Source organism: Mycothermus thermophilus (genome assembly GCF_041956435.1).
Source record: "Mycothermus thermophilus strain CBS 625.91 unplaced genomic scaffold VTJ04scaffold_6, whole genome shotgun sequence".
Classification (NCBI taxonomy): Eukaryota; Fungi; Ascomycota; class Sordariomycetes; order Sordariales; family Chaetomiaceae; genus Mycothermus; species Mycothermus thermophilus.
The window spans coordinates 2,872,486-2,893,886 of record NW_027191432.1 but is presented as its reverse complement, the minus strand read 5'-3'; the positions used below and the strand labels follow the sequence as shown (position 1 = coordinate 2,893,886).

General features: G+C 55.6%; 11 protein-coding genes across 11 annotated transcripts in view; 4 read left to right on the top strand and 7 right to left on the bottom strand.

The window, feature by feature from the left end:
* Positions 1 to 2,249: 2,249 nt before the first annotated feature.
* On the top strand, positions 2,250 to 5,875 carry VTJ04DRAFT_9466 (uncharacterized protein; the record flags this gene model as incomplete). The annotated part of the gene is made up of 2 exons (XM_069368016.1): positions 2,250 to 2,759; positions 2,819 to 5,875. The coding sequence occupies 2 exons, from the start codon at positions 2,250 to 2,252 to the stop codon at positions 5,873 to 5,875; spliced, it is 3,567 nt and encodes a 1,188-aa protein (XP_069216287.1).
* Positions 5,876 to 5,910: 35 nt separating this feature from the next.
* VTJ04DRAFT_9465 (uncharacterized protein) lies at positions 5,911 to 6,206 on the bottom strand (the record flags this gene model as incomplete). The annotated part of the gene is made up of 2 exons (XM_069368015.1): positions 5,911 to 6,027; positions 6,117 to 6,206. The coding sequence occupies 2 exons, from the start codon at positions 6,204 to 6,206 to the stop codon at positions 5,911 to 5,913; spliced, it is 207 nt and encodes a 68-aa protein (XP_069216286.1).
* Positions 6,207 to 6,242: 36 nt separating this feature from the next.
* On the top strand, positions 6,243 to 6,611 carry VTJ04DRAFT_9464 (uncharacterized protein; the record flags this gene model as incomplete). The annotated part of the gene is made up of 1 exon (XM_069368014.1): positions 6,243 to 6,611. The coding sequence occupies one exon, from the start codon at positions 6,243 to 6,245 to the stop codon at positions 6,609 to 6,611; it is 369 nt and encodes a 122-aa protein (XP_069216285.1).
* Positions 6,612 to 7,335: 724 nt separating this feature from the next.
* On the bottom strand, positions 7,336 to 7,978 carry VTJ04DRAFT_9463 (uncharacterized protein; the record flags this gene model as incomplete). Its single annotated transcript, XM_069368013.1, has 2 exons — positions 7,336 to 7,679; positions 7,864 to 7,978. 2 exons carry the CDS (start codon positions 7,976 to 7,978, stop codon positions 7,336 to 7,338), a joined length of 459 nt encoding a protein of 152 aa, XP_069216284.1.
* A 643-nt stretch (positions 7,979 to 8,621) lies between these two features.
* Positions 8,622 to 10,121, top strand: VTJ04DRAFT_9462 (uncharacterized protein; the record flags this gene model as incomplete). Its single annotated transcript, XM_069368012.1, has 3 exons — positions 8,622 to 8,848; positions 8,969 to 9,346; positions 9,746 to 10,121. 3 exons carry the CDS (start codon positions 8,622 to 8,624, stop codon positions 10,119 to 10,121), a joined length of 981 nt encoding a protein of 326 aa, XP_069216283.1.
* Positions 10,122 to 10,654: 533 nt separating this feature from the next.
* On the bottom strand, positions 10,655 to 11,767 carry VTJ04DRAFT_9461 (uncharacterized protein; the record flags this gene model as incomplete). The annotated part of the gene is made up of 2 exons (XM_069368011.1): positions 10,655 to 11,567; positions 11,712 to 11,767. 2 exons carry the CDS (start codon positions 11,765 to 11,767, stop codon positions 10,655 to 10,657), a joined length of 969 nt encoding a protein of 322 aa, XP_069216282.1.
* A 262-nt stretch (positions 11,768 to 12,029) lies between these two features.
* Positions 12,030 to 12,275, top strand: VTJ04DRAFT_9460 (uncharacterized protein; the record flags this gene model as incomplete). Its single annotated transcript, XM_069368010.1, has 1 exon — positions 12,030 to 12,275. One exon carries the CDS (start codon positions 12,030 to 12,032, stop codon positions 12,273 to 12,275), a length of 246 nt encoding a protein of 81 aa, XP_069216281.1.
* Positions 12,276 to 12,300: 25 nt separating this feature from the next.
* VTJ04DRAFT_9459 (uncharacterized protein) lies at positions 12,301 to 15,483 on the bottom strand (the record flags this gene model as incomplete). Its single annotated transcript, XM_069368008.1, has 8 exons — positions 12,301 to 12,422; positions 12,702 to 12,779; positions 12,947 to 12,960; positions 13,024 to 13,560; positions 13,624 to 13,938; positions 13,990 to 14,831; positions 15,199 to 15,334; positions 15,383 to 15,483. The coding sequence occupies 8 exons, from the start codon at positions 15,481 to 15,483 to the stop codon at positions 12,301 to 12,303; spliced, it is 2,145 nt and encodes a 714-aa protein (XP_069216280.1).
* Positions 15,484 to 17,207: 1,724 nt separating this feature from the next.
* VTJ04DRAFT_9458 (uncharacterized protein) lies at positions 17,208 to 17,621 on the bottom strand (the record flags this gene model as incomplete). The annotated part of the gene is made up of 1 exon (XM_069368007.1): positions 17,208 to 17,621. One exon carries the CDS (start codon positions 17,619 to 17,621, stop codon positions 17,208 to 17,210), a length of 414 nt encoding a protein of 137 aa, XP_069216279.1.
* Positions 17,622 to 18,295: 674 nt separating this feature from the next.
* VTJ04DRAFT_9457 (uncharacterized protein) lies at positions 18,296 to 20,418 on the bottom strand (the record flags this gene model as incomplete). The annotated part of the gene is made up of 4 exons (XM_069368006.1): positions 18,296 to 19,056; positions 19,116 to 19,271; positions 19,336 to 19,629; positions 19,698 to 20,418. 4 exons carry the CDS (start codon positions 20,416 to 20,418, stop codon positions 18,296 to 18,298), a joined length of 1,932 nt encoding a protein of 643 aa, XP_069216278.1.
* A 192-nt stretch (positions 20,419 to 20,610) lies between these two features.
* VTJ04DRAFT_9456 (uncharacterized protein) overlaps positions 20,611 to 21,401 on the bottom strand; it is a gene marked incomplete at both ends in the record, with an annotated part of 2,237 nt that continues 1,446 nt past the window's right edge. Inside the window, 2 exons of the mRNA XM_069368005.1 lie at positions 20,611 to 20,725; positions 20,957 to 20,974. Coding sequence (XP_069216277.1) covers positions 20,611 to 20,725; positions 20,957 to 20,974 — 133 coding nt within the window. The remainder of the gene's footprint in view (positions 20,726 to 20,956; positions 20,975 to 21,401) is intronic.

Below are 21,401 nucleotides of genomic sequence, written 5' to 3'. Positions count from 1 at the left end.
CCGTCACGGCTCCTTGGGGTAAGCGACGGATGTGATATCAATGCAGGGCACCCCTGGCTCGGCATGGCACCTTGTCTTCCAGCTCGAGTCGTGTCTCTTTGCAGAGCTGCAGCTTTTCGCTGTCAGCACGTCGCCGTCGTGATTCGTGATGGTGCGATGCATAGCTGAAGAGCTGAATTTGGTGATTGTTCCGTAGTGTGGTGATGCTAGTTTATAGTACGTGACTGAGGGTGACGGAAAAAGGGAAATCATCAACACAAGACACCAGACAGACTTGCCAGGTGCGCACACGGACACAGACGTGTGCCGATCAACAGGAATTGATAGGTTACCCGCAAGTTTTGACTTTTTGTAAGAAACGGAAGGGCTGATAGGCCTGCAGTTACTTACGGAGTAGACATCCAACGACGCAACAAATGGACTTGGGAATCCATTGTTACAGTCCAAAAACAACGAATTTGTTGTCATGTGATGGCAATTGGCTGGCCCGAGATGGGATTTTGGACATAAATCTCCTTCGGCAAGGATTCGACATGCTCTGGGTCTTTCTTTTCCCATAGAATCCGCGTTCTCCATTTCCACCACGTGTTGTGTTGTTCGATCAACGCGAAGAGCTGTCCACCATGTCTGTTTCCTGGTGTTGTCCACAATCTGGATGGAAGCGAACACAACATCGGGCTGCCCGCCGTGTGAATCGCGCCGCCCACACGGATGGTCTTCTCATTGCCATCGTTCGATTCGCTCCACTTGTGCCCACACTGGGGTTGATCTAACGGCTCAACCCTGGTCCTCCTGCGGGGCTGCCAGGGCGCACCGGGGCCGACCGGGGGGCCATCCGAGCTGCTCAAGGGTGCCCCCTGGAAGTGAGGAGGAGCTTGGCCATTGGCTCCAGATTCCTTCCAGTTGCCCCACACAGCCATTCCTGGTGGCCGTCGGCTCTGTCCACTCGCACTCCCTCCGCCGGCTTCCAACGGGCAAGCGAACTCTCGCGGCTTCTCTCCCGCCAGGATCCATGTCGTCAAGGGGAAAAAATAGAGGGGTGGAGAACCCGACTCCCGGTCTTGGAGGACCCCGGGAGGGCCAGGGACGGATGAGAACCACATCTCAACATCTGGGGTCCTTTTCTCTTTTTTCTTGGTCCTCCCGGTTCTCAGAGAGTCACCGGGGGAAACCTGAACAAAACACCAACATTCCCGCTGCCCGGGTAGTTATCGCTGGACACAACCTCCGAGTCCGAGCACAGGAGAGAATACTCGACGACAGCTGCCGACATAGGGGACTAGTAAGGAGTCCTTGCAGCAACAAGTGCCGGAGACCTGCCAGACTTGGTCCTAGCCTGAGGAGCGCCCCCAACCCGACCTGCTCATTGTGTCGGCGGCACTGCGAGGAATACATCAACGGTTTCCGGATTTCCAGTCAACACCTTGTCTTTGCTTGTGGACTACCCACCTGTCCAGGTGCTGGGTCATGGCGTCCTGAACGCGAACGACATCAACCACCAGTCAACTACCTGCCGAGCCACGACGACAACCCGAGTCACGAGAGCCATCCTTCGGTCCGACATCACCAGTTTCCATATACTATACTCTCTCGCTGTTGACCCCTCTCCGTCCGCATTCCATCTGTTCGACGCACTCTCAGTGTACGCAGCCGCGAGCTGTAAAGGTACGGTGACCTTGTTGGCTTTGCTGCGCCGCCTCTTGTCCCTCTCGTCGGTGGGTTTGATCGCTCCAGCGGTGCTTCATGACGCCGAAACCTGTGTCGACAAGGCCCTCCCTGGCATGCAGTCTGCCTGTGTCATAGGCCTTCACGCTGTCTGTGACATTCCTCCCAACCCCATACGCCTGCCACCCACGCCATCCCTACATTCTTGACCCTCGCACTGCCCCTCCCGTCTGTTAGACCAAACACTCCGCGGCCGAGCTCTCCCTGCGCCGAATTTGACGAGGACCATGCATCTAACGTTCCATCTCGTGTAGTTCGACATCGACATCGTCTAGACGACCCATCCCGTGGCCTTGCCCGTCACTTTGACATCGACGATCGGACCACGGTTCGGACGACTTCGCTCAATCCACCTCACGCAGACCCTTGGTTTCTTGTCGCCCTCCACAGTTCGTTGTCAGATCCCAACAGCGCGAAACCCCCAGGGGCGGCCCTGACTTGCAGCGGGGTCATTGACCCGAGGGCTCTCGCGCTTTGCTCACCGCCGGACCTATGTCCTCACCGCGTCTCCAGAAGCCATCGCCATGCTGAGCAACAACGGCATGCGGGCGAGCTTACAGGTGGCGCCCTTGACCATACACAAGACTCGGTCAACATCTAGTTTAGCAGCTTCCACAGACGCCGCCGACTCACAGATAACTCCGCCTGCCACTCCCAATGAACCCCAACAAACCCACGTTCCCTCCATCGCCAGCCCCATCTTTCACAACTTTCTCCGCGCCCTTTATCCTTTCTCTCCGGAAGATGTCGCCAACGAAGCCACTGTCACGCTGCCCCTGAATGCCGGCGACATCGTGCTCGTCCACTCCATCCACACCAACGGCTGGGCAGACGGCACACAGCTGGCCGACGGCTCGAGGGGATGGTTGCCCACGAATTACTGCACGGCCTACAACCCAGAGGAGATGAGCTGTCTGCTCAAGGCCTTGCTGAACTTCTGGGACCTCATGCGCACAACTTGTGTCAATAACACCGAAATCTTTGGCAGCCAGGAGTTCATGAAGGGCATCATCGCTGGTGTGCGCTACCTCTTAGTACGTGGCCACTTGTCAGCCTGGGTTTGAGGGCAGTCTAATTCTGACATGTCACACAGGAACGCGCAGATTGCCTTACCAAAGAATCGTCGCTTCTGCAGAGGAATGACCGCTTGCGAAGGAGCCGCAAGTCGCTGCTCTCGGAGCTAACATCACTAGTAAAAACCTCGAAACAATTACAGGAGGCACAGAGGGTTCTTGACGAAGATGAAGTGAACGAGATGGTGGATGAAATGATCCTCAAGGCCTTCAGGATAATCCTCAAGGGGGTTAATTTCCTGGACTTGCTTGAAGAGGATAGGAGTACGAGGTTGCCAACCCTGACCATCGTCACAACAGTAGCCGATGAACAGGGAATCCCTCCGACACCGCCAGCCGATGTCGCGACGCCCATGGTCCTCCAACAACAATGGAGTCCTGCTGCAGACACGCAGTTGTCCGAGAATGGACAGCCGGCCCGGTCGGCATCGTTCGCCCCGGACAATGCGGTTGTGGCACCGGAACCACACAATGGCCGTTTGTCCTCCGGCTACCCACAGCAGGGCGCAGAAGCCCGCCGTTTGTCCCAGAACAGCCTCGCGCAAACGAACCGCCTCTCATCTACCATTTCCCACCGCGTCAGCCTGGCAGGTCTATCGTCATACTCGCGTCCTCATAAGCTCGTGTCGGAGCGTCTTAACACTTGCCACGACGCCTTTCTTTCCCACCTCGGCTCCTTCATTGGTCGTCTCCAGCTCCACGCCCATTCACGACCGAGCCTTGCTGTTGCCGTTCGACAGTCAGCCACCTCGGGCGGAGACCTGCTTGTCGTCGTCGACGTGGTCTGCGCTCACTCGCCTATTAGGGTCGAGGCCGTCGAGCAGGCCCGCGCCGCCATGTACCAGCAAATACGTGATCTCGTCAGCGCCGCGCGCGACGTGCTCAACAGCTCGGAGCCCGGCATGGAGGATGACGCCATCGTGCCTCACGACAATGGCCGGCTGCTTTGCGCGGCGACGGGCTGCGTCAAAGCCACCGGCGAGAGCGTCGCCAAGACGCGCCTCTTGATTGAGCGCATCGGGGACTTTGAGTATGACTTTGGAACAGGGAGCCTGGGCATCATGGCAGAGGATTTCGGCTTGTCCGACTTGCTGCTCATCCCAGAGGAACGTCCCGATCATCCTCGCGCTGAGCTTGCCAGCATCGCCGAGTCCACCGTTTCCGAGACGCCAACTGCCGCCTCGACTGCGACGTCGGCTGCCGACTCTGCCGAGCCCTGTGCTCGATCAATCTCGGTTGATAAGCCGCTGCCCGATCTTCCTCGCGCGGACTCGCCCGTTATGGAAGCCCCGCTGTCTCCGCCTGATATGGCTTGCGCGAGTGGCGTCTCGTCAGTTTCGTCGGTTTCGTCACTCCGCCCAGACCTGCCACCACTCCCCAAGATCTCAACCACATCGTTGCCCCCCGAACACTATGATGCTGCGGACCCCTCAGCCAGCCAAGAAGACTTCAGTTCCTTCCGGTCCGAGACTCTCACGGCGACAAGCGCCGGGTCTTCGCGCACATACCTCAGCCGCGATTCCGAAGACAGTCTCGCGTCCCAGACATCGACCCGCGCTACTACCCCTGACGCCCAAGCTCCCAGAACGCAACCATCCCTCTCGAGCCTATCATCTGGCCAGGCGCCGACCGAGGAGGAGGATATCGAGTCCAAGATACTCGAGAAGACTTACGCTCACGAACTCGTCTTTAACAAGGAAGGCCATCTCACCGGCGGTTCTCTTCCCGCCTTGGTTGAGCGCCTCACGGCTCATGGGTCAACACCTGACGCCTTGTTTGTGTCTACCTTCTATCTGACATTCCGCCTCTTCTGCACACCAATATCACTTACCGAGGCGCTCATCCACCGCTTTGACTATGTTGGCGAGGCTCCTCACATCGCAACTCCCGTGCGTCTCCGCACCTACAACGTTTTCAAGGGTTGGCTCGAGTCACATTGGCGCCATGAAACGGACAACGAGGCTCTTCCCCTGATTCGCGACTTCGCCGAAAACAAGTTAGCTGCCGTTCTTCCCGGACCCGGCCAACGCCTCCTAGAGTTGGCCGACAAGGTGTCCGTCGCTGATGTCACCCTTGTTCCTCGTCTTGTCTCGTCCATGGCCAAGACCGCCGCTTCCGTCACTTACGCCCCTGCCGACGCGCCTATCCCATCGCCATCCATCACCCGGAGCCAGATCAATGCCCTGAGCAACTGGAAGAATGGCGGCAACGCTCCGTCGATCCTTGACTTCGATCCCCTCGAAGTGGCCCGTCAGCTGACCTTGATGCAAATGTCCATCTTCTGCTCCATCACTCCCGATGAACTCCTAGGTGCCAAATGGACCAAAGACAAGACGGGCACCGAGACGCCCAATGTCAAGGCCATGTCAACCTTTTCCACGAAGCTGACCAACATGGTTGTTGAGACCATCCTGCAACACGAAGAGGCCAAGAAGCGCGCCGTCGCCATCAAGTCGTGGATCAAGATCGCCAATCAGTGTTCGCTGCTGCACAACTACGACGCCCTCACGGCCATCGTGTGCGCCCTGACTGCCGCAAGCATCCAGCGGCTCAAGATTACATGGGACCAAGTGTCGGTCAAGCGCAAAGAGATGCTCAAGAGCCTGGAAGCTATCGTCCACGTCAGCTCTAACTACAAGGCTCTGCGCGCCCATCTGCATGACCGCGTCCCCCCGTGTCTTCCCTTCGTCGGAATGTTCCTCACGGACCTCACCTTCGTCGACATCGGCAACCCTGCCACCAAGACAACCGACACGGGCCTGACCGTCATCAACTTCGACAAACACATGCGCACCGCCAAGTGCATTGCTGAGCTGTTGCGTTTCCAAATCCCTTATCGTCTGACCGAGGTCCAAGATCTTCAAGATCTGCTCTCTGCTCAGATGGATATGGCCCACGAGAAGGAGAAGGCCGTGGCCAACGCCCAGGCAGCGCAGTTCCGGAAGAGCAAGATGCTCGAGCCGGGCGATGTCCAGTTGCAGCAACTGCGTACTCCTGTGGACACACCCTCCGGAGGCGGCATGTTTAGCTGGATGCGTGGCGGAAATAACAACAATACCTTGTCGCCTCCGAATTAAGGACGACTACCAGAACATACTCGTTCGCACACCACCTACCCGTTTTCTTCACCCTTCACCACACGCTTGCGAAACCAACACTCGGCCACACCACACACAGACACCCCTGATACGACTGGCCGACCGACAACGTTTTTGTGATACCCATTTGACTTTGTTTTCATACGCTTTTTTCAAGCACACGACCTGGCGAGACCACGGTCCAGGAATGTTATGCGCTGGAGGCCGGTCACCTCTGTACCCTTCGACGCAGATGCGCATTCACAGCACGACGAGCCCAGGCGGGGATGACAAGGCTCGGCTCGACTGACGACGGGTCATCTGCACCCATTGACCGACCCCAAACCCCGACACCATCGATGCGTCGATGGTCATGTTGTTCTCTCTCCCCTCACTCATCTTTTTTCTGTGCTCTCCCTCCTGGCCACGAGGTTCGGATAGACAAGAGGAAGAATCTCCACGGATGATAACCTGGGATGGTAGACCAAGCGAGGGCAAAAAGAAGCAAAACAGGATTTACAACATGGAAGGTGTCCGGGCAACGGAACTTGACCCTCCTTCACCTGTCTTGTGTTATCGGCACTGGTTTGGGTTGGCTCATTACACGGATGGGTGGGAGGAACTTTTGGTAGACGTTAATGCCTCGGGGTCTTTTATTTCGCGATTTTTTTTTTCATATTTTCTATTCTTGGGTCGGCTGGCTGGAAGGGAAAAAGCGATTTTGGTTTACGAGTGAGTATATCGTTTGCTTTTTACATTTTGTCTATAATTTCTTGTTTTTGGCCAGTTGGTTGGGTGGAAACTGGAGATATGGGATGAACTGCCAGCTTTTCAGAGGGCAGCAGCGTGTGCGTTCAACTTTGTCTTGGTTTTGGCGGCTGTCAGTCTTGTGTTTGGGGCTCGGATGGATGTTTCGGACGGGACGGATGAATGATCTTATTCGGATACGCTGGTCAGTGGGTTGGTTTGGTTTGACTTCTACGGAGTGTTGATCGGATAAAGTAGATAGCATGCCGCAGTGTCCTGATGTTCCGACATGGCGGAGGACAGACAGCTCTGCTTCTGTCATGTGGTCCTGGATTCGGGGTGATCAAAAGAAAAAGGGTTTGATCAAGATTTTGGTTCCAACTCTATGATCTGTGCTAGTGGTGACTTAAGATGTCGTCTCGCGATGAGTGCCCTGGCTTTTTTTGGTTTAAGCCCCGGGTATATACCTTCATATGATCACACACTCGAGCCTTCTTCTGTCTTACCCCAGCGTCGTCGAAGTGCCTGTGCCTTGGGAAGTGCATTCCTTTGGTGCTATACACCTCGAATTAAGATGGCTGGGTTGCACCCTCTCATCTCGACTGCGAACTCTGGCCACAGTCTCTCCATCCTCTTGAAGAACTCCGTCCCATTCATCCTGCTCTAACTCGTCACCACCTCCATCATCCACTTCCAGCTTTAAGACTCCAATTTTATCCCTCCACACTCCCCCCATCACTCCCCCCCTCCTCCCCCTCTTCCTCCTCCTCATCACTCGAACTCACCAACCCCTCCTCAGAAGGCAACACGTCGGGGAACCAACCATACTCGGCCAAATCCACCATCAACTCGCCCAGCGCGCCGGTCGTGACGCGTACGCCCTCGGCCTGCAGCGCCGCGGCCTGGTTTCGCGCACCGGCAGGGTGCGCCGAGCGCGGGGAAATAACGCCGCGCGAGTTGATGACGCGCTGCCAGGGGACGTTGAGGTGGTGGAAGCGCTTGGTGGTGTCGGTGGGGAGGTGCTTCAGGCAGACACCTACTTGCCGGGGGCGTTGGGCTGGTGAATTGGGGGGTTGTGTTAATTATTTATTTGTGTGTTTTGCATAGTGAAAAAGGGGGGTAAGAACGGGGAAGGAAATGGCGTGTTGTGGTGGTTTGGTTTGATGATGGATGAGGGTGAAGATGATGATCATCTGTGATGGGGATGAGTTTTGGTGTAAGAAAGATAGCCAAATGCTTACGCGTGCCGATCAGCTTTGCGATGTGGCCGTAGGTAGTGACGCGGCCGGGTGGGATCTCTTGGACGGCGCTGTAAACTGCGTAGTAAAATGTCGCGGCCTCATCGGAACGAGCCATGATGAGGTAATGGGAAAGTGTTGTTGGGGAGAGTTGTGAATGAGGGTTGAAGGTGCGGTGAGTGGCGAAGCTCGAAGACATCACGCAAACCGACCCCTGACAGCTCAAGGCGCAAGGAGCAACTACCCCTCCATCACAACAGAGACATTTTGAGCAAACCTTGAAACTTGAACCTCAAGATGATCTGTGATGGAATGTCACGAGCCCAATCATCGCCACATTACTTAGTTACAGCCTCTATGTTTCATGATCCATTTCTGCTTCATGTAAACTTAAACTCGACCTTTTCCAATGTTTGCTTCCCCTGAAAAGGGTTACCACGGTGACTATGAAAGGCATCAATCATCCTTTGTTCGACCTCCAACGTTTTCGGAGCTTGCATCCTAACAAGGCATCACCCATTGTTACTGCGAAGGTAGACATGATGTTGGGGAACTCAAGTCTCTTTGTCATGCCAGTCAGCCAACAACTACACCACCACCATGTTGCCAGACAATGGAGGCCTTTAAACTCGCTCCGAGCTTGCCAACCATGAACCATGAACCTCGACTCTCCACGTTCATAATGACCTGAAGATTCGAGTCTCCATTGATCTCATCCCCCTCAACGCCAGACCGACTCCTCATCCAACATCACACCCAACATGGCCAGCAGGGGGCAAGCATATAGAAGGGGCGCTCCAGCAACGGCTCTGGCTCTAGCTCCCGACGACTTCGACAGCGACGATGATACTTTGGTTCAACATTCGGGAGCGAGCTATGGAACTACCCATTCAGGAACGAGCTATGGAACTACCTATTCAGGACGCAGCGACGGCAGTCACAGTAGCGGTGGCAGCAGTTACTATGACATCGGCCCCCAAGGCAGAGAGTGAGCCAACCTCTCCCCTTCCTCCCCTCTAAACCAAAAGGCAACCCATCCGCAAAACTCACCCTGCCTTCTATCTCCAAAAACTAACCAACCATCTCAACCCTCCCAATCTCAACCCAGCTTCAACATCCTCCTCCTAATCACCTTCCTCCTGCTCCTCACAACCACCGCCTTCTTCACCACCCACTACCTCTTCGACCTAGGCGTGCTCTACCACACCTTCATCCCCGGCGCTCTCATCAAGGCCGCGACCAGCTACTTCCCCGAGCTTCTCCGTTTCCGCCTGGACCCGTCGGTGATGCTGAACAATCCGGACCCGGTGGTGGTGGTGGTCCAGAAGGAGGGCAAGTACCGGTACCTGGGGCTGGTGACGACGCGGTTCTTGCCGTTCTTGCCGCACTTCTGGCGCAGCCTGGTCGGGCAGAGCTACCGGATCGGACCCGTGCTGCAACAGCTGAACTGGCTGCTGGTGAGGTCGTATCAGGCGGACGCTGTAGCGTTTGTGAGCGGGGTGGTGTTCGTGGCGACGTGTGCTTTGGCCTCGGGCGGTTGGACGAGGTTGAAGATGTTTGCGGTCGCGACATGGCCGCGTCGGAGAGTGAAATTGTCGACCTTGTTTGCCTGGATCACCAACCCATGGAACGTGTTTCGGATCTTTGTGCTCGCGACGTGGCCGGGGCGGAGACTGATGTTGTCATTTTCGCACTTGTTTGTCTCGCTCACCAACCCATGGAATGTGTTGCGGGGGTTGAGGGCGGTGGTGTTTGTGGCGGCGGTATACCCAAATCTGTTTTGGGACTTGTCGACTCGACGGATTTTGCTACTCTTTGCTTGGTGAGTTATTTTGTGTTCATCTTCATCCGCTCTCCATCAGGACGACTAACAGGATCCCCGAAGCATCTACTATACCCACCACGCCCCTGGTGATGACCTCTCATTTAACCTCATGCTCCCGCCGCGCTTCAAACTACAGCTCTTTGGCTCATTTGTCCGCCTCTTCCCGCGCGACCCCTACGCACACCAGGTTGACTTCGTGATGGCGCTTACCCAGGTCATCAATTTGTTCTCGATGATGTTTCATGTGCTGCTCGTGTCCTATGAACTGATCTACCATTATGCTGCATTGAGAGGGAGCACGACGACTGACAGTGAAGGATCAAGAACTCGAGCCACAGTTGCACATGCGACGGAGAATTGGGGTGGAGGCAATAGGGGAGGGTTCAGTACGGGGGCGCGGAGAGCAGGGAGACAGGCAGCCCGCTACACTTGGTAGTTCAGAGAAGCTCAACAAATATTGGACCGAATGCATTTTGAACCTCGACATTATTCCGCGAGACTATATAAAGGTAAGCAGCCGAGGAGCCAGGTCTCATTTAATTATGTACCAATATCAATCCCGATCAAAGGTCTGCCATAGCGCTAGCAGTAGACTTCAGGTCCGTGAGAGCCTGTCCCGATTCACCTGGTCCTTGAGCAACATAGAATATTCTCAGTGTACCAATGGCTATGTATGGTTCACCTGCTGGACTCTGGTCAGCCTCTGCAACCATCAGAGAACAAGTAACACAACAGGTAGAGCAGGAATGCTTCTCAGATAGCGGTTGGACAAGTGTTTCCACATCGTACTTCAGTACAGGTCTGTGAACTTTGTTTCTTTCATCATAAAAGCAAGCAGAGGAAAGGATTGAGAAAAAAAATTATTCAACTTACCATGCCTGTAAACATACACCCGTCTATTTATCAGAGAAAGACGGGTGCATGAAGTGGACCTGGGACAAGATGTGAGACCCCTTAGGCACGAGGAGCTCAGTTTGTCCCAGGACCCTTGGTTTTCGACTTCTTCGCGGGCGGACCAAAAAACGACTCCATAGTCCTCTGCCGCTTGTCAAAGAGCGCGCTCCCAATACCACCTCGGGTCTTTTTCAAGCCCTCGAGATGCGTCCGCACATTGACAGCCACCACAGATAACCTGATAGCCGGCCGTTGCCGCTGAGACTTTCCGGTGCCCATGGATGATGCCGTTGATGAAAATGTCCTATCACCAGACGCGTTCCCATCATCGGCATCGTCCGTCGGGACTTTCTTCCCCAGACTGCTTGTCCTTTGGTGCTCAACAGCCAACTCAACATAGCCGGTATTGTGCCACGCAATTGGACCGGATGCTTCCAACCGCTGCGTCTCGCCCGGATCTCCAAACTGAGCAAACAGCACCCGCAGGAGCGACCCGAGGATTATCCCGTGTGAGACCACGACGACGACGCCTCCTGCATCATCAGAGGAAGTAAGCGCCGGCGCAAGGTGATTTCTCACGAACCGCTCTGCCCTCAGGCGCATCTGCTCAGTGGACTCGGCACCCGCCGCAGCAAGGGCTCCGCGCGCCCTCGCTGTGCGAAAGCTCTCGCCCTCGGCGGCGCCAAAGTCGCGTTCCCGCAGATCCTGAACCTGTATCAGCTCCGGAACGAACTGATTTTCAGGCCTATCCTTGCGTTTTTCCTCTCTGTCACCCTCCAACGGTTCGGGAGGGATCCCCGCCTGGACAGCATCCCTCCTCTTCTTCTCCAGGTCTTCCACAATAACCCTCGCCGTCTCGACCGCCCTCCGCAAGTCTGATGAAAACACGCGCCTCACAGGACCCAGGCTGCCAGAGGCCAGGAAGGCGGCGAGACGGCGGGCTTGTAGGGCGCCGTGGGCGGTGAGACCCGAGTCGCGGGATCCGGCGCTGTTGGGTTGGTGGTGGCGTTAGCCTGCTGAAGAGGAAGGATGTGTCGCGGCCACGAGAAGGAGAGGGAGTCGGAAAGAAGCGAGGCAGGCAGTCAGGCCCGTGGTGGTAGGAGCAGCGATCGAGAGAGCAAAAGATGCGTACTAGACACCAGCGACATTGTCGACAGTTTCAGCGTGGCGGACGAGCAGGAGGCGCATTGCTGTCCAACAGAGGAAGAATGGAACAGAGATGACTTAGAAATTATGTAGGCTAATGCATGGCTGCAGGAGACGCGGTCGGCGTGGTGGCCGTCGGCGCACAGGATAGAGTGTGCGGGTTGTTGTGGAAAAGTTTGGAGCCAAAAGTTTTCGCGGGTCAGACAGATTTTGACTTGGACACTGTGGATGAAGGGTTAGGGTTGGAAGAGGTGTGACTGTTTCTTTTGCCTTCCCCGAGCAACAACCGGACAGGGAGCAAAAAATGAAGAAACCTTGGTCGAAGGCGTGTTGTACATATGACATTTATGACATAAACTCTCTGAAGATATCCCAAACATGCGCCAAAATCCTCGTTGTGTATTCTCATGACCCGGGTATAAAATCCCAATCTCCTTGCTCAGCCTCCCTCCCATCCTCATACTCCATATTTATCTACTCCGCAAGTATTCAGCAAATTTATGATTCTGACCAAGCCTCTCCTCCCCGAAACCACTGCCAAGCCCAATAAACAAGACGCCCCTTGACTCCTTGACTTAATCCTTGATGTTCGACGGATGCCACGGGCAGCTGAGCGCGTGCACGGTGTTGTCGATTGCCAGAATCTTCTTGTGGTCGGCCAGGCAGTCCCAGCAGAACTCGTGTTTGCATCTGGAGCCTGTTGACAAAAAAGATTTTGCCCAGAACGCCGGTGGTCAGCGACAAGAATATCCCGGAATCCGCGCGCGCGCACGAGCGAGCGAGACGAGGTAAGGTATGTGTGTTTGTGTGCGTGGTTGTGCAACGGCACTTGTGACCTCGTGGAGAGCCACACAGAGAAAGAGAGAGAGAGAGCATATGTTGCTCACCCAGAGGAAGACCGGGAGGAAAAGGGCACAGACAAGCCCAGCCCTTCCCCCTCTGCTCTGAGATCAACAAGGCTTTCCGCTCACCTAACGCCCGCGACAGCTGATGCTGTGTCCCGAGTACCAGGTGCAATTGCATCCCCAGCAAAACTCGTAGCGGCACTTGGTACCTAGTTCCGGGCAAAAATTATGTTTAGGTTCTGCACTGAGATATTACCTGGAAACGCAGAGGGTGGCGCGCGCTGCGGATTGCTTCACACAACCATTAAACGGGGCATGGGTGTATTCCGGACGGGGATGGGTAGTGCAAGGGGCAAAGAATGAAGAAGAAACTTACACGTCATATGTGCGCTGCAGCCAAACCAGTTAGCATCTGAGTGGCCATATCAACAGAAACAAAACCAGGATACTCACCAGCCCTGATTCTTCTCAATCGGCGCCTTACACCCAGGACACGGCTTGGTCGTCTTATTGACCGTCTTCATGCTCGCCTCCTCCTCGGCCTTGCGGCGCTTCGCCAGCTCCTTGAGCCGCTTCTGTTCCTTCTCCCTTGCCTCACGCTCCCGCTTCTCCCTCTCTTCGCGGGCCTTGCGCTCGATGGCCGCCACGCGCTCCGCCTCTGCCCGCTGCTCCTCCTCTAGCAGGCTCTGGGCCAATGCGCGGTCGGCCTCGAGCTGCGCGCGCAGGGCCCGCTCCGCCTCCTCGTTCTCCATGTCGACCCAGCTGCGGAAGTTGTCCGGGTCTTGGAGGAACCTGTCGTACTCCTCGCACGTCATGCTCTGGTGCCACGGCTCCTTGTGATAGAAGCACGACCGGTGGTTGCACTGCAGGCAGGTTACAATGGGTTGCTCGGCCCCGCCTTCGTGTACCTGTCCGTAGCCGCAGCCTGCTGTGCACCAGATGAAGTTGGGGGCCGTGGAGAGGGCGGCGCGGAAGGCGAGTGTTTGATACCTATGCTGGTTGTCAGAGCGTTGTTCCAGATGGAGGGTTGAGACGAGCAATAATCCGACTCACCGTTCATTCGTCTCATTGTCGGCCAGCCGTTGAACATCACTGGGATCGAGCTTAGAACGGCATTCAGGACACCGGATGTCGTCCCAGAGCCGGCTCTCCAGATCCGACTTGATGGACCTGGTCATGCAGTCGAGACATGTGTTGACCTCGTGGGTGCATTCCCTGGTGACGGCTACAGCCGGGAAGTCGGTCACTGGCTTGACGTCTGTGCAGATGATGCAGGTACGCTCGCCCGTCAAAAGATCCGTCACTTTCCTCTCTCCCGTGATGACTACCGTAGATGCTTCCGGTGCGACCTTGTACCGTTGGCCGAATCTACGGTGGGTTAGTGAAGGACAACCAAAAAACCAGGGATGAAACACGTACGCAAGGTCATCCGGGTCGATGACGGGAGTGCTTCCTTCGAGTTCGGCAATCGGAACCTCGGGGGTTGCCAGAAAGGCCACCGTCATGGCCTTTTGCTTCTGTTCAATGAGGGCGGCATAGGGATTGTTGGAGGAGAGAGGTTCTGCAGCGGCGCTAGTACTTGCGGCTGTTGTTTGAGTTGTCACCTTCGCAACGGTCACTGGTGTCGTGTTGACTGTCGCGTCATCGTCCCAGATGTTCAGCAAATCGTTGCTGGGATCATTGTATGCACCACCCTGGCGTTGGGTGTTGTTGGTTGTGCCCTGTTGAGTTGGGGGAGGCGTTGCGGTGGTGGTAGATGTTGTCGCCCTGATCCCTTGAGCAGCGGGCCGTGGCGGCTCCGGGTCTTCATCTTCAAACCCGAGGTCAAGAAGCGACGGATTTACCCTCAGCTTGTACCCAGGAGTTGAAGATTGAGCTTGTGGTGGTGTGGTCTGAAGTCTGCCCTGTTCCCTCCGGATGGTGTTCAACTCAGGAAGGATGAAGTTGCGAATCGCGTCCTGTACGGCTTCAAGTGGGCTCCGGTTTATGGCCGTGTTGGGCCTGGGTTGGGTTGTCGGAGGTGCCTGTTGCTGTTGCTGTTGCTGTTGCTGTGTGTTTGCAGGCCGGACAGGTACATTGAAGGTGTTGGAGACGAGAGGCTCATCGTCTTCATCGCCAAAGTCTCCCAAAAGAGCCGGGTTGACAGCACCGTAGAATGGGGCGGCGGTAGGGGCCTTTGCGGACGCCATGTTGATGGGTGGCAGGTAGAGAGTGCGAGGGATAAGAGAAAGCTGGATGACCTCAGCAAATCTCCGTGATGCCTGAGAATAGAATGTTAGTAGTGGTATCACGGTAACTGAGATATTGAGGCTTCAGATAAGTCAACAGACAGGGGAGGAGGTTCTGGTGTTCCTCGTCGACGAACTTGGTCATCCAATCTGGATGGAAGACATGGAGGACTGAGGTGAGGGGGATAGGGTGTCTCTCTTGACCATGAGAGTTCGCATCCGACTACAACGAAAGGAGTGTCATACAAGAAAGCAGAGGCCGCGAGTATCCCTCCTTTTTTGACTGCGATACTACAAGAAAGGGGGGTTGGCTCCCAGTGATGACCACGAAAAAACAAGGCACCAAATGACAGGACCGAAGCGCAGAGAAGGCCAAGAATGAATGAAGCGTATAACTTGCCTGCTCCAAAGTGACCAACGGGAGACCCAAGGATCCAAAACCAAGGAAAGCAGGTGCTTCTCTAACAGAGTAAAGAGATCGACAATGGAGGAGTTGGTTCCGGCAGTCCGTCGTTCGGTCACAGAGACGACGAAGACTTAATCATGGCGGGCGGTCCGCCCTGGTGTCTGTATCAAAAGGTGACCGGGGGCGGCAGAAGAAACGAGGGAACGGCGACACAGTGATGCAGCGGTCGAAGGAAGACTCCAGGATCCGCTGGTAGTTCGGAGGTGTCAGCAAACGCATTCCATTGTCCGTGGAATGATCGCGGAGAATGGATACAATAGAATCAGGATAGAGCTGGGCACGCCTGGTTTGAGAAAGAGAAGAGGAGGAGTCAGAGCCCGGAGGGGCCGAGCCTGGTCAGGCTTTGCTGGTCTGCGCTTGGGGAGACGATGGGCTGGGAGTGGCACCCGGACAGTCTGCCGGCGCAGGGCTGAAGCGGACCCAGCTCAGCCAGGGGTGGGGTTGCGACCAGGTGAGGCAGATGTCCGGATACCTTGCAGCTGACCAGAACTATGGAAAACTACCGACCTGGTACCTAGGTAACTAACCTATTTCATCAGACCAACTGGACGTATGTATGTACATAGGTATCTATGCACCGGCATGGACAGGAATCATCAGATTTACAGGAAGCCGACAGAGTTGGGCGAACGGGCGGGCAAGGCAACGTAATGCGGAGGTGCGGGGTGCCGTGATCGGGGAGGCGGTTAGCCCAACCTAAACCGGGGTTCACCGATGGGCTTGGTTGAGACGGAGTACGGGGACTGCCCGACCTCAACGCCCAGCACCGGGTTGACTTGTCCACGACGGACGAGATTTCTTGTAGTTCCCAAGGTTTGTCAGCTGCTTGAATCGTTTGCTTGGAGCCACGAAGGTATAAAAGAGACCTAGTGCGGACCAAGTTTGAGGCGAACGGAATGGCCTCTCGGGATTGGCGCTTCCAAGCAACAAGCGGTCGACAAGGCTGCGCGCGGGCGGGTATGCCTGGTCCCGAAACTCGGGTCACGGTATGCCTGGGGGTGTCTGTCCTTGACGGCGTTAAAGTTACCTTCCCTTGCTTGCTTTCTCGCCTTGAACTCTGCTGAGCCTCGAGTCCAAGTCCATGTGGTCTGGCTGGTCTTCGCCCAAGGCATTCCATCAAACCCAAGCCAGACGACGTCCTCACCAATTCAACACCATTGGCTTCTCCATCTACGATCATTAGCGTTGAGGCTCGTGTCTGGCCACCAGAAACTCCAAGCGAGCGTCTCGGATGAATGGTTGCTGAGAGAGTAGAATTCGCCGCTGCTACGTGGGGTTCCGGCGATGCTCATTGTTGAAAGTATTTTTGCCGGTGGAGCTACCCCTTGCTCGTTGATAGTCGGCACGGTGTCCTTCGTCCTAATCGTGAGTCCACTGGCAGTCGGGCTCAGGGGATCCTCCTCAGTTGATGCTCCTCCTGATGTCGCAGGCGGTGGCTTTTCGGGCGACATGGGGAACTTGAAGTCTGCTAGCGGATGTGGTGATATGGGAGATCTGCGGAAATCGCCTCTTGGAGTGGCGGGGGTTGTTGATGTGCCGGCTCTTCGGCCATTGATGCTGCGCTCGGGAGGATACGAAGCGTGGAAAAGCGGCGACGGCTGGGCGGCAGGTGTCTTCGGGTGCGTAGCTACATCGTTTGTCAATCATAGTCCCCCAGAATCCAAATCACCGCATATCCGAAACTCACCAGATCGCGGCCCATTGAATAAGCCACTGCGCGGTAGGATCTGTAGACTAGACGCGCGAGCATGTCCCCTTGGGCGTGGTGGCTTAGGAGATGACATGCCTCCGCTCTGTGCGGCGTCCTCCAAACCGCCGATCGAGCCGATCGACACGATCGACACGGATCTCTTATGCCCGTGCCATGACCGCGCCCTTCCGGCCCTCCGCTGCCTGTCCCTACCGTGTTCGCACTACCATTTCCATTGCGCACGCTCCTCCCGCTACTGCTTGTCACCGTCGACGGCCCTGGTGTTGTTGGGCTCTGTAACCACGAGAGTGACTCGGATCTTGCTCGCGAGGCAGCTGATGGGACCGAAACTGACAAACTCGATCGGTGGTGTCCACGTGCGACAGGAGGTGGGGTGAGGCCAGGCGACGCGACAACGGGACTGCCGGACCCTCCACGAGCAGGGTGTGAGCGGCGCGACGAGAGGACACCTGGAGAGGAGACAGTAGGCCTCAGACTGGTGGGGGTCGACAAGGCCGACGACGGGTTTGGGCTCTCTGGACCGGTACGGGCGACATTTCGGAAGGTGATGGTGCACTTGACCTCCTCCGGCGAAGACGACCTGCTCATGCCAGCGCACGAAGACGCGGATATTGCTGGTGGCGCCGCCTTGGCTGTCGGGCAGCATGGTTGGTCGCTAAGGGACCCGACGGTCTCGATGAGCAAGGCTTGAGTTTATTCGACTCTTTGGTTGACTTTGGAGACCAAGCAACGGAGGTTCGAGGCACCGGGCAGCGTTCCCTTGCCGAAAAGGGACTTCAATTGCTGGCCGAAGTCGTCGTCGTTGTCGTTGTCATCAAGCTGTTGGTCTTTGCATTGCTCTCGCGAGGTGCTGGAGCATCGTGCGGCTGTCAGGGCACGATACTGAAAAGCAAACAAATGAGGCCAAGATTCCACCTCTTGCTGCGTGTTGTGAGAGTTGTCTCGATTCTGGGCTTGGAGGTTGTCAGAGGTCGCAGCTTTGGGTTCGCCCTCTTTTGGCGCAACGCGCCGCAGAGGCCACTCCCTCTGCACTGTCGGTGGGTGCGGACGGGGGTTCTTGGCGCCGATCTCCTGCTGCTCCTCCGTAACTAGTTATACGAATCCCTAACCCTGATTCAACCACCCTTCTGCTCACCCCTTTTCCCCCCTTTTCCAAAGTCAACAACACCACATCCTCCAAGCTCATTACAAACATCTTTCAACATTCGCCGACACAACAGCCCAATTAACGGTTGGGTAATTTCTTGGGGTATTTACTTGTTTACATAAATTAGGTACATAAGATACAAATTCCCACACCAATTCTCTCCCATCTTCCCCTCAGATATACTTGGCCCTCTTGGGGAAGACATTTTCGACGTCGTTCCAGACATCCAACTGGTAGATATCTGCATTCTCCCCAGTGACCTGTCTCGTACCGTAGCGTATAGAACTGCTTCTATACCCGATGCTCTCAGTAAGTTGCGCCTGTCGGGCGATTGGCCCGGTCTCGATCGAGTTCATCGCCGTGCGCATCAGCCGGGCAACAGCAAAGTAGCTCTGGTGGTCAAGCACCGGCACGCGGCGCGTGACGATCGCTGTAATCACTATTGCCAGAAACTGGAGGCCCAACACGGCGCTCAGAACGCCTATCGCCCGGTCCCACTTCACCTGCAGCGTCGTGATGATGACAGCTTGCTCTGACGCCCCCTCCTCAAGCGGTATCCGTGGCAGGCTGTTTTGGGCGCCAATGAGAGCAAGAACAGGGTGGCGGGCAGCAATGTCAGCCGCCCTTACTTCGAATTCCGGCGTGATGTTGGTGATGGGATCAAGCGATGACCATTCGCCAAAGAATTCCTCGTCGTCGTGCTCCGCCATCTTAAACCTCCCGGCCTCGGCATTGGCGGTCCTAGGAATTCCCTGGTTCCCGGCCAGGAGGAGGGCATAAGTAAAATTTGCAACAGCTGCCGGCGGATAGCCCGTGATAATGTCGCTGGAAAGGCCTGGCTCGCCCTGGCCATGGGTAATGCATGCTTTGCACTCGAACATAGGACCCCCAATGAAACTGCCCGTATGGTCACCGTTGGCAGAAATCATGATATCTACCAGGAGTGGTTAGCCGGTTTATTAACACTTTTGTTTGCCAAGGAAATTCGCTTACAACTAGTCTGGCATGTGGTATCAAATTGTGGCCAGTCCAGAACATGATTATCATGCCTTGCCCAGAGAAAACCGTAGGGTGTTCTGAATATGTTGGGACAGGAAAGGGCGGCAACCAGCTTCGCATACACAGGGGCTTTGCTGTCAAAACAAAAACCTGACGCAAGGGTGTAAGTGCTCAAACCGAGTTCCGATGCCTTCTTTGCACAGTCGTCACTTACCAGTGTTGTTTGCTGGCCGTTCGTACACAATTTTGTCCCCTTCATAGATGCCATCCTCGCCCACATACCGGGTAATGCATGAAGCAGAGGTGTGCATGATCCTGCTGGAGGACGGGTATTCTTCGACCCCCCGATACTCCCGCAGGGGGTAGGTGTAAGTGACCGTTTTTCCATCGACGATGCGATCCACACCGTAGCCACTGAGGTTTTTGGCATTCCAGGTCGTCAAGTCCCTCGAAGACAGCGAGTATGGCACGGTGAGACGACCGATACGCTCGAAACTATTCAACAGTCCTATGACATCGTGCCTTGTGTTAATCGCCATTCCCCGACACGAGGACGCACTTCTCAAGCGCACATACCTGCCGCCGTTCCCAGCTCGCCGGAACATGTGTCGGTCCTGCAGTTGAATACCCGCAGTGACCGGTTCCTAAGGCTAAGCTCGTCGCTCTCGTAACTGAAGTTTGTGACCATGACTGGGTACTGAACTTCAACATTCTCATTGAGGTTGTAGACCAAGCCAAATGCTGCAACTCCGAGGCGGCCGGTCATGTTAAAGATGAGATACGCCAACGCAACAATGGTTGTAACAGACAGTTTGTTACAGCCAATCTGGTGGCCGAGGAGTCTGAGTGTACCGGTTGGGTTATGCATGTTGAGCATGAGGTCAACCTCATGGGGCGAGTGAGCTGTGCGGGCCAGAAGTGGCCATCGGAGAGCGGCTCCCAAGATGCCCATCATCGACCCGAACGACAAGCTTACCAGGGCGGAGCAAAGAAGGGTGAAACTGTTGAACAAACGTCGGTCCCATGTATCCAGGTTGCTCTTCATGCCGTAGAAATAGAGGCCAAGCAAAAGAAGGGCGCTGAACATCATGCCCGAAGAAAGGCGCCATAATATGCTCCACCATGAAAGTCCCGTACGGTCCGATGGGATTGGCGTCTTGATGCCGTCATCGCTCTGGTTGTCAGAGGAGTTTCGCAGCAGGCTCGCGTTGATAGGCCTCGAAGTTGTGGCATTGTGATAAGATCGCTGGCGTTCTGAGAAATCGTAATAATTCATGGTAGAGACATATGACTGCATCCTGACGGGTCGAGCTTGATGCTCTGTCTACCTAGGGTCACAATATCAACAGCATAATGTGGCCAAAGATCGTCATTTTGGTTGGCCCACTGCCTTTTGTATGTGTATTCGCTGGCAACCGCTCAAGACGCAGGGCGGTTACCCCTAGCATGGCGTTGCTTGATCACCGCCAACAGTCACCAACAGACCAAGCTAGTGCATGGCTACGAGGTTCCATACAGCTTCACGCTGGCTCGAGGGCATCGGATTTCCGCGCTTCTCGCGGGGCAGCTGAGCGTCGAGGGGCACATCCGGCTTTGCTTGGAATCTGGTCCGCAAGGGGAGCATGGTTTCCGGGCGGCACAGCTCAACACCCCGGCACAACAAAACCATTTAAGCGCCAACACTATCACCCTATTGGCCACATAATCTGGCAGGCGTCTCATCAAGCGCTGGCTGTTACAGAGCCCTGTCGCCCTGCCCTGCCGTCTCTTGGACAACCCAACAGCGTCAATAAACTCTCCAAAAAACTGATGACAAAGTCCATCGATGCACATACCTAGGATACTTGAGCTTCCTGCATGAACAGGGTGGGAGGTGACGGAACAAGATGGTTGCGGTCTAATTTGAATTTGCTTGCCGTGAGCTATTATGAGCACCCTGGGAAGCTCTTTTGCAACGATGCTCATGGAGGCTCCCCTTTCTGCCCAGTCTACAGATGGAGGGGGAGGTCCGACACCGCCACCACCACCACCACCACCACCACCACGTCCTCCTCATCCTATATATGTCCCAGGTGCACCAACCCCTCCGACATCAGCCTGCGTCAGCTCAACAACACAACCAAAACACCAAGCACAAAATATCGAGTTCAGACCAACATAGTACTTCTTCTACAGCTCCCTCACCAACCCCTCCTAGCTGAAAGAGGTTCTCGACCTCCCCTCTGACCCGACACTCCATAACGCAATCGTCGTCGGATACGAGATCCTCCTATAGGGCCC